We start from the raw sequence: 10,417 nt of genomic DNA on the forward strand, positions 1-10,417 counted from the left end.
AGGCCTTAAGGATGACTAGGGCCATAGTCTTAGGGGTTTTACCAGCTTCTGTCAGATCATTAAGCCTGGTATTTTTTTATGATTTTGAGTTTTGTTCCACATTTTTTATCCAGGATTTCCTATTTCAATCCCTTTCTGAGTGGTTGACTGTTATAGCTGGGCACCATCTGTTCTTCTGGTCACAGGGTCATGTAGGATGAGGTTCTTATGGTCCACTAATCCCTTGGACTAATTGTTTCCACGTGTCTCTGGTTTTCTTCGTTCTTCTTTGCTCCAGAGGAGGAGAGACCAATCGTTGCATCTTAGATGGCCACTTGCAAGCTTTTAAGATCCCAGTTGCTACTTACCACAGTAGGATGTGGAATAATACTTTTGTGTCGTACATTATGCCAGTTCAGCTTGCTGTCTCCCATGACCATAGTCCTCAAGTGCCTTTTGATAGAAGGACAAAAAGGAGTACAATTAAAGAGAGTTATTTACATTTCCTATTTGTTATTTATATTTCTTGGCTTGTTGCTTGGGTTCACAATGTGAAATTTTATACTTTGAGTTACCAAGGAAGTAAGCAAACCAATAAGCATGCTCTTTGGTCTTTCATCATAGACTTTTTTTTTAAAGCAAAAAATTTTATTGCATATTATCCTTAATTGGATCTGTTATATGATTGCTAGATTCAGTAAGGTATGAAGTACATTTGTACTTCCTGATTAAACCAAAATACACTCCAAAAAATCTAAGTAAGCCTAGTTTTCTACTTGATGTCTGTGACTTCTGGGACTCAATTATCTGAACTAATGGAGGTAGAGACAGAAGAACTAATTCCTATTTAACTTGGTAAATCTAAGTGATGCTTTTTATAATAAACTAAGGACTTATAGCACACTTAATTGATTTATTTTTTTCACTTATTCTGTACCTTAATTGCATTTAGTGTTTATCACATTGTAGTCTTAAAGCTCAACAATTTCTATTTCTGTAGAATTTAGACTATTTGACTAAATAAAATCACCATGTCATATCTTGTTTCTAGAAATAGAGCCAATTAAAACACACACAAGGGATAAGGATATGGGGAGATTGATTGATTTTAAGGACTTGGCTCACGTAGTTGTTGGGGCTGGCAAGTCTAAAATTTGTAGGTCTGGAGGCTAGAAATTTTGGTAGTCTTGTATAATCTTAAGACAGCATCATTCTCTTTGGAAACTTTAGCTTCAACTAGATTGCATGGGGTCCACCCACTTTGTGGAGGTTAATCTGCTTTACTTAAGGTCAACTGATTTAAATGTTAATCACCTATAAATACCTTCATAGCAACATCAACACTAGTGTTTGACCAAACATTTGGGCACTATAGCCTAGCCAAGTTGACACACAAGATTAACCATCACAGTGTATCTAGAAGTACAATTGGAAATACTAAAAAAAGAGGTTTATGTAAAGTATCCTTCCAAGATAAGAAATTTTCTCTGTTGACTAAAGACTGTGGTTGATAGTATCAGAGTGTATTGGAATTTTATAACACTTTTTTTTTGTTGTTTTAAAAAATATCGGGAACATATTTCTAATCTATAAACTTTCATTTCCCTCCTTCCTCAATTTGAAGTATCTAGCTGTCAGTATAGGAACTCTGGTAGCATAGTGCCTAAGGCATTTGACTGCTAACCAGAAGGCTGGCAGTTCAAACCCACCAGCCACTCCTCGGAAGGAAGATGGGGCAATCTACTTCCATAGTGATACTGCCTTGGCAACCCAAGGAGGGGTTGCTATGAGTCGGAGCCGACTCAACGGCACACAACAACAGCAACAACAGCTGTCAGTATAGAAAGAAGGTTGGAGTATTAATGTGAGCTAAAAGAATCTTTTCATTTTGGCTTCTGTTCATTACAGGCTTAGGGAGGCAACTAGTTGCTCACTCTTTTTCTTTTAAGCCCAGAACTCTAGTCACCACCTGCTAAATTATGCCATTGGAGACCCTCAGGTCTTTTTGTTTTTGTTCTGTCTTTCTCCGATCTTCTAAGAGGGTACAGCTTTTATTCTCTTGAAGCATGCAGAAACCACATGTGTGTTATCACATCATGGCCCTTCAAGTTAGCTGGCTGGAGGGTTGTTGGGTTTGCCTTAAATTATGAGAGTCCTAAAACTCATCCCTTGATGTTATCTTGTGTATCTGTTCAACTTTTTGATAATAGAAAGAGGCCTAGCTTTGGACAACCACTTAAAGTAACTCAACCACTTACTTATCTATAAAATGAGGATGTTACTAACTTGTCTTTCCCACATGTGGTTGCTCTGTGCAATCAGAAGTGAGATTTAAATGAGATAATATATAAGGAATGGCTTTGTAAATCAAGAAGATAAGAGTTTACTTTCTTCCTGACCTTTGAACGAGCTCTAGTGGCATAGTGACTAAGGCATTTGACTGCTAACCAGAAGGCTGGTGGTTCAAACCCACCAGCCACTCCTTGGAAGGAAGGTTGGACAATCTACTTCTGTGGTGAAACCGCCTCGGAAACCCAAGAAGGGGTTGCTGTGAGTCAGATCCGACTTAATGGCAGTGTGTTGCGTCATTGTTGACCTTTGAGAGTAGTTTTCTTTCCTTATATCTAGCTGATAGGTTAATAACATATTGATCCTCTTGCCATTTATTCTCTCAACATATATTTATTAAACACCTATTATGTATAAAGCTTTTTATGCTAAGTACTAATGATCTGAAATGAACAAATCCTCTTCTCTCTGCTGTTTTATAACCTGGCTGTAACAGTGAAAGGTCTGGACTTCTCTTTTTTTTTTACTCTAGTCTAGCCTAGATTATCACTTATTTGCTGTTAGAACTAATTGAAATAACCCTGTTTACTTAGGCATAGGTTATTTCTTAGCAGAGGTAACATGTGTAGATGTCCAAACTTTTTTCCTGTGGCTGTCCTAGCTTACCTTCTAAATATCTGACTCAGAAGGACTGGACCTGTATATCTTTCCCCAGTTTTCCTTTCTTGCCTATATTTGGACAGCTCTGGTCTATGTAACTTTGAAAGTCTCCTAGTCTCCTAAAATATGGCAAGAGTGCCACCTACTGTTGATCTTTCATCTATTACAGGCTGATTTATAATTTTCTGGTAAGTATTTTAGACTGATAAGTAAAATAGGAGCTCTGGTAGCATAGTGCCTAAGGCACTTGACTGCTAACCAGAAGGCTGGCACTTCAATCCCACCAGCTACTCCTTGGTAGGAAGGTTGGGCAATCTAAATCTACTTCCATAGTGATAACCACCTCGGAAACCCAAGGGGAGGGGTTGTTATGAGTTGGGTCCAACTCGATGGCATATAACAACAACAACACTTAAGTAACAAGAGAACAACATAAAGTTGATGGTATTAGAGGCACTCACTGAATAGTAACTTTTTTACTCTGATTGTGTAACAGAGGAATTTGTCTTTGTACCTCTGAATGTATCTCTGTACCTATTGCCCTTCATATTCACTGACTTAGAATAATGATTGTAGAAACAAACCACTTTTTTTTTTTTTTAATGTTCATAACATTAAAGAAACTTTGATATAACTATGAGACCAGAAGAACTAGATGGTGCCCGGCTACCACTGCTATCCACTTGGAAGGGATGTACGAGATCCTGCATAGAGAGGGAGAACAATGTGGAACAAAACTCAAAATCAATTGGAGGCAAAAAAAAAAAAAGAAGGTGGGGACCAGGTTTGCTGGTCCAATAGAGCCTGGTGAAACCACTGAGACTATGGCCCCTAGCTGCCCTTCAGGTCTGGGATTGAACCCACACCTGTGGTTTCCAGCCAAACAAAGAACAGGCAAGTGAGTTAAACATTTACCTCAAGTAGACACACACCCTGGAGAGAACAATCATGGGAGAAGGAAGGGCTGCTTATGCACAGGGAGACAGCTCAGGGCGCAGAAGAGTATGGAGGGATGGACACTGGGAAGAGGTAACTATGGGGAGGAAGTGGGAGGGGAGCTGTTGCATTGTAAATTTTGGTCAATGACATGAGACAAAGTATATGTGAACTGCTGTATGAAAAGTGAATTTACTCTGTAAATCTTCACCCAAATCAAAATAAAATTAAAAAAAAAAAGAAACTTTGGAAAAAAAACTTAGTGGAACATATACTTAATTTTTATGTCTGCCATTTTCTAGGGCTCATATGCACATATTCATGATTTTTACATAGTTTACCACCCCCTCTTCTCCCTTAATGTTTTGTCATGAATGTTACGATAAAAAGAAAATCCCGTTCATGTGTCACTGAGTAAAATAATGGCTAAATTTATGCTGAGATATAAAATAGCCCTCATTTGTGCAAGTGAAATTATACATAAGCTGGATATTAAAAATAAAACAGTAATAAAAGCAAAATTAATGTTGTTTTAACAGGTATATAATTTGTCTCAGAATATTCAAGAAGATGATCTTCAACACTTGCAAGTACGTACGTCTCAAATAATACATGACAAAGTATTGAAAATTTAGTTCCCACTTTATTGTGAATATACACCTAGGAGCCTGTAGTAGTATAAACAAGATGAAATGTTATATGGTTTTAAGATGATTCAAGACTTTTTAATTTAAATAAATTTTTATATATACTCAGTGCTAGAAAATCAAAGGCTTGGGTTTCAACTGGTTTTAAAAGCTCTGATATCTGGTGGAATACATAACTTTTATGAAATACTTTGCTGGTTAGGGCATCTGTCTGTTTATATGGATGTCTTTTTTCAGTCTCTGTGGGGCACTATTTTAAATAACATGATTTAATAGTTATTTACAGAGTATGGCAGGCTTGCAATGGAAGAAATCTATCAGAAACCGTTTCAGGTAAATAAGTATTTTATCTTTTTTTTTTTTTTTTTTTTTTGCTTACTTGTGAGAAGTTGTCAAGCCACCTCAGCTGGTAACTTTAGAGAAACTAAGATATTATAGCAACACCACTTCTAGTGACAAATTTAGTGGTGTTGAAACTAATCTATGATAATGTCATCACCAACTTACCATTTGTATGATACCAGGCTAGGAAATGAAGCAGATGAATCTAGATTGATTCTTAATAGTTTTACTTGGATTAATAGGGTATTGTTTTCCCTTAATTCCAAAACAAAACAAACTCACTGCCGTTTAGTTGGATCCAACTCATACTGACCCCTCCTTGGGTTTCCAAGGTAGTCACTACAGAAGTAGATTGCCCAACCTTTCTTCCAAGGAGAGGGTGGTGGGTTTGAACCGCCAGCCTTCTGCTTAGCAGTAAAATGCCTTAGGCGCTGTGCCACCAGAGCTCCCTTTCCTTAATTAGATGTCATTTAATCCTAGAACTGAAGACTGGGGAATTTAAGACAGTCACATCATTTCTTTTATGCATGCTTAACTACTACAAAATAGTATAGGTTTCTTTTTTTGTGGTGTAAGTTGAGGTACCAAAAAAAACCCAACAAAAACCACTGCCATTGAGTTGATTCCAATTCATAGTGACTGTGTAGAATGGAATAGATCTGTCCCAAAGAGTTTCCAAGGCTGTAAATCTTTATGGAAGCAGACTGCTGTATCTTTTTCCTGTGGAGTGGCTAGCCTTTTTGGTTAGCAGCTGAGCAGTTTACCCACTGCACCACCAGGGCTCTTACACTGAGATTAATCCTGTTACTTCTTACTTTGATTTCATGTAGGAAAGTCCCAGAATTGATCATATTGTCTCCTGTGACTCCCACTATCTTCTTGTGTTTTTCACTCCGTTTAAAAGCAAGAATGGGAAATCAGAAATTACCTAGGTAGAGTTATTTGAGAAACATGCTCAGCTTGCTTTCGTGGAGTCATATCATTATGGAGATTAAAAACAACATCACTTTATTTCAGATAGTGCTTTGTTTTGTTTTAAGGAAGTACCAGTTAAGGGTTAACATTAATATTATTTGCAGTGACATTAGGGATGAATGACTATCCTTTTTGTTTATCATTTTGTGAAGTCCTTTCTGTATAACAGGATTGCTGGTGATTATTAATGAGTTTACATTGATTCTGCCCTATTCTCATGTGGCTACTCTAGTTTAAGCGATCACTTTTATGAATTACTTGTGCTGGTTAGGATGTCATTCTGTTTATATGGATGAAACATACTATTTAAGACTGTATTAGTATTTCTCATTTGGGGGTGATATTGCCACCTAGGAGACACTTGGCTATGTCTGGAGATATTATTCATTGTCACAGTTTGGGAAAGGGGCCTTGCTACTGGCATCTAGTGCATCGATACCAGAAATGCTGTGAAACAGCCTACAATGCACAGGACAGCCACTGGCAACTAAGAATTACCTGGCCCAGTGATGAACTTGAGAAACCTCAGCCTGTATGAATAAAAAAATTTTTGAAAAGGTTTCATTGGCCCCAAATCTGTAATCTAACTGGAATTAGCCATCTGGAATTAGTTGGTCTTCTAGTTTTACAATCTTGATTATTAAAATAGTGATGTGTACACACCCTGATATGCCCTTTATTCATTTAATAATATCCTGTATTATTTCATGTGGTGACTCTTTCCTTACACTCAGTGAAGTTCTTGAATGGAGGTGATTACTTGGTGTGGGACTAGGAATGGTGTCAATTTCTATGACTCTTGATGTGATGACTAGGAGCAGTACTAACAGTTTGCTTTACTATAGCTTTTGATAATGATTGTTTAGGGAGTAAGGGAGATTTCAGTCATTAAAGTAGTGATTTTTCATGTATATAAGTAGTTTATACTTTTTTTGTGTGTGCATAGACATTGATGTTTTTGATTCGAGATTGGAGTTATCCTTACGAACATTCATATGGTTTGGAAGGTGGAAAACAATTCCTTGACAAGAGATTGCAGGTAAGCCTGCATTTCCTAAAGAGGAGAGCATAAGCCCCAAGCCAAGTGAAGGAGTGGGTTACCTGAGCTGCTGCTTATACTATTCATCTTTAGTTCCATTGGAGTAAATTATCCCAAATTACCACAAGTGGCTGTATACATAATTGGTGAAAAGTAAATTGTTGCTGCTTCTACCAAAGAGAATGACCTTTGAATCAAAATTAAGAAATGAATATTTCTCTCCAGAGCCAACTGCCCCTTAGTAAGTCAATATGAATAAATATTTAAAGGATAAACATTGAGAGAAAGTAGCTATTTGACCCACCCAGATTGCTTATAAGTTCTCCTTCTGGACTAACTGAACTTCTGAATATTTGGGACAGGCTGAAAAATGTGCATTCCCAGAGGAATGCTGTCTCTCCTAGAGAGAGAGCATATAGAGCTAGAAAGGGGAACTTAAATATCATCTAGTTCAGCGTTCTTTTTTGGTACATATGGCAACTAGATAGTGACCTGCTTATGGTACCAAACTAGTTATTGCTAATTGGCAGTAGGACTCAGATATCTAGACTTCGGGTCCACACGGTGTGCCGCACCAAGGCATTCCTGTGGAATACACAGGAAAGTCATGTGCCAGATACTTACAGACTACTCATCAACTCACATACACAAAGATACATAACATTCTCTTTATTCATAAGTAGATGGGTTCTCTCTTTTAATTAATAAGATACTTTGCCTATGGAATAACATAATAAATTATACATATTCAAAAACTTATAGTGTACAGTATAATTTTGTTATTCCTAGTATGAGATTAAAACCAATTCCTTTGTGCTTGGATTGTCTGAAAGGAATTTCTAGATTCTTCCTATTATTCAAGGTACCTTCATTCATCAGGGTTTTCTCTGGTGGGTACTGAAGAAACGGACACAAATCATATCAGGTATATTAGCCAAACTTGGCACTCAGAATTAGGTACTTTAAAGACAAGAAGGTCTTTAAATTTACTGAAGTGATACATGTGTATATAAAATTGCTCACTTCATAAGTATACAGCTTGATGGATTTATAAATGTACAAACTGAACATATCCTTGTAACCAGCATGCAGAGGCACCCTCCTTCATCTACTGCCTACCCTTTTTATGCCTGTACCAATATCATGATTTCTAATCAATTTTGGTATACCAAATAGCTTACTTAAGAAAAATATCTTTTCTGTTTGTCTTTTTTTTTAAAAAAATGGAGTCTTACTAGAGATCAGAAATTGGCCTTTAGTGGTATTTTATAGTGTGAGAAAACACCCCTCTGGAGTAGCATCTGAGTAAGTTTGCATGTGTCTGTGTGTGTGCATATGTGCACTTTTACGTTTTTCTTCTCATCTTTACTCTGTTCTCTCCTGTTCTCAGGTAAAACAAAATCAACATGAAGAGCTACAGAATGTAAGGAAGCACATTCACAATTGTTTCTCAAATCTTGGTTGCTTCCTTTTGCCACATCCTGGTCTTAAAGTTGCCACAAACCCTAGTTTTGATGGGAGATTAAAAGGTGGGAATTCCCATTCTTGCTAAAATCTGAACTTATATTTTAGAGGCTGAAAATTTTGATTGTTTAACGTTTCTGTTTTATGCTAGAGGATATTTTGAGATCTTGTTAATGAGGTGATTGTACTGCTCTGTGTATTGGTTTGTTTGCAGCTGCCTATCTTACTGGTTGGGAGCTCTGGTAGCATAGTACCTAAGGCACCTGACTGTTAACCAGAAGGCTGGCGGTTCAAACCCACCAGCCACTCCTCGGAAGGAAGATGGGGCAATCTACTTCTGTAGTGATACTGCCTCAGAAACCCAAGAAGGGGTCACTATGAGTCGGGTCCGACTCGAGGGCACATAACAACAACAACATCTTACTGGTTAACCTGGTTTATAATGTAGTCTGTTGCTCAGCACTGATATCCTGAAAGGCATTTTTAAGGGTGAGAACAGTTCTTTTCAATATTTGATCTGATTGCACTCTACTGAAAAACACTAGCAATTTAATATGTTAAAATACAATCAGATTTAAGTCTTTCTATTTCAGGGTGGATAGTATAATTTTTTGGTGTGTATTTTAGGATTATTTTGAACATGATGGCAAAAGGCTTTGGAACTGATGAAACTTCAGTATGGATGGAAAACAAAATCTAGTGTTCAAATTTAATCTCATGAATCATTTGCCTCTTTTGAAAGGAATGTTTTAGTTATTAATGTAGAATTTGTTTTGATAGTCCTCAATTTGTTTTTTATATATATTTTTTGAGCTGGCAGAATTATTAGGGTACCAGATATGGGCTAATAGAGTTGTTGTTGTTGTTGTTATGTGCCGTCGAGTCGGACCCGACTCATAGCGACCCCTCCTTGGGTTTCCGAGGCAGTATCACTACGGAAGTAGGATTGCCCAACCTTCCTTCCAAGAGGAAATATGGCATGTTTGGATATATTGATTTTTTTGTTGTTGTTGTTAGTTTTTTAGTGGATCTACTTAAGTAATAATTACTGCACACAATTATTTCATGAAACAGAATTTTATGAATTCTTACCAATGGGGACTTCTTTACTTTTTTGTCTAATATATTGGCTAATTTTGTGTCCACTAGATATTGATGAAGACTTTAAACGAGAGCTTCAAAATCTGGTTCCATTACTGCTTGCTCCTGAAAATTTGGTAGAAAAAGAGATAAGTGGATCTAAAGTCACTTGTAGAGATCTTGTAGAATACTTTAAGGTAGGCAAACTCTTAAATGACTTTGTCTAAGTTAGAAGTGTGGCTCACCTATGACTATTTCATCTGTATGTATAAGAAATTTCATCTTTATTTTAAAGCAAAATAATTTATAATTTATTTTTTCTATCTTGAATTAAGTGTACCAATGTGTAAAGATATTTAAAGTATTGTAGCAGATTATTTGCATCTTCTAGGCAATAATTTTTTTTGTTTGCATAATTTTTTCACTTTTTCTCCAGTTTTGGCATGGCGAGAAGAGCTTTTTATCATAGCACCACTCTAGCATTTGTGACAGGGGAAACGGGAACATAATTCAGTACTTGTTAATAAGTTAATACTGTTTTTTTTTTTTTTTTTTGGTGGAACCTCTACTCTTTTCTAGTCTTTATAGCTTTGGACTACTCTTGCTTGCCAGACCATGACCATTGTAGAGGGCTGTATTTATTCACAGTAGTTATAGATAAATGGAAGGGAAATACAGAGCTCTGGTAGCATAGTGCCTAAGGCATTTGACTGCTAACCAGCAGGCTTGTGGTTCAAACCCACCAGCCACTCCTTGGAAGGAAGGTTGGGCAATCTACTTCCATAGTGATACTGCCTTGGAAACCCAAGGAGGGGTTGCTATGAGTCCAGTCTGACTCGACAGCACATAACAACAAAAAAATAGAGTTAATGGACACTTGGTGATCACTCTCATCCAGTCTTTCTTAAGCTATGAATTCATTTTGAGTCAGTAACAAAGTTGACATGAAGATTGCTGTATGGGCTTGCTATAAACTCCATCTGCTCCTTTTTAAAAAAAAAAAAAA

The 10,417-nt window shown here is 36.9% G+C and overlaps 1 protein-coding gene across 1 annotated transcript in view; it reads left to right on the forward strand.

Annotated features, from left to right (window-relative positions):
• ATL2 (atlastin GTPase 2) overlaps positions 1-10,417 on the forward strand; it is a 97,226-nt gene that overhangs the window by 75,035 nt on the left and 11,774 nt on the right. Inside the window, exons 5-9 of the mRNA XM_042781542.1 lie at positions 4,404-4,454; positions 4,788-4,844; positions 6,775-6,867; positions 8,258-8,396; positions 9,481-9,608. Of these exons, the coding sequence (XP_042637476.1) occupies positions 4,404-4,454; positions 4,788-4,844; positions 6,775-6,867; positions 8,258-8,396; positions 9,481-9,608 (468 nt within the window). The remainder of the gene's footprint in view (positions 1-4,403; positions 4,455-4,787; positions 4,845-6,774; positions 6,868-8,257; positions 8,397-9,480; positions 9,609-10,417) is intronic.

This window comes from Orycteropus afer, unplaced genomic scaffold (genome assembly GCF_000298275.1).
Source record: "Orycteropus afer afer isolate SDZICR_OR568_19922 unplaced genomic scaffold, OryAfe1.0 scaffold00131, whole genome shotgun sequence".
NCBI lineage: Eukaryota > Metazoa > Chordata > Mammalia > Tubulidentata > Orycteropodidae > Orycteropus > Orycteropus afer.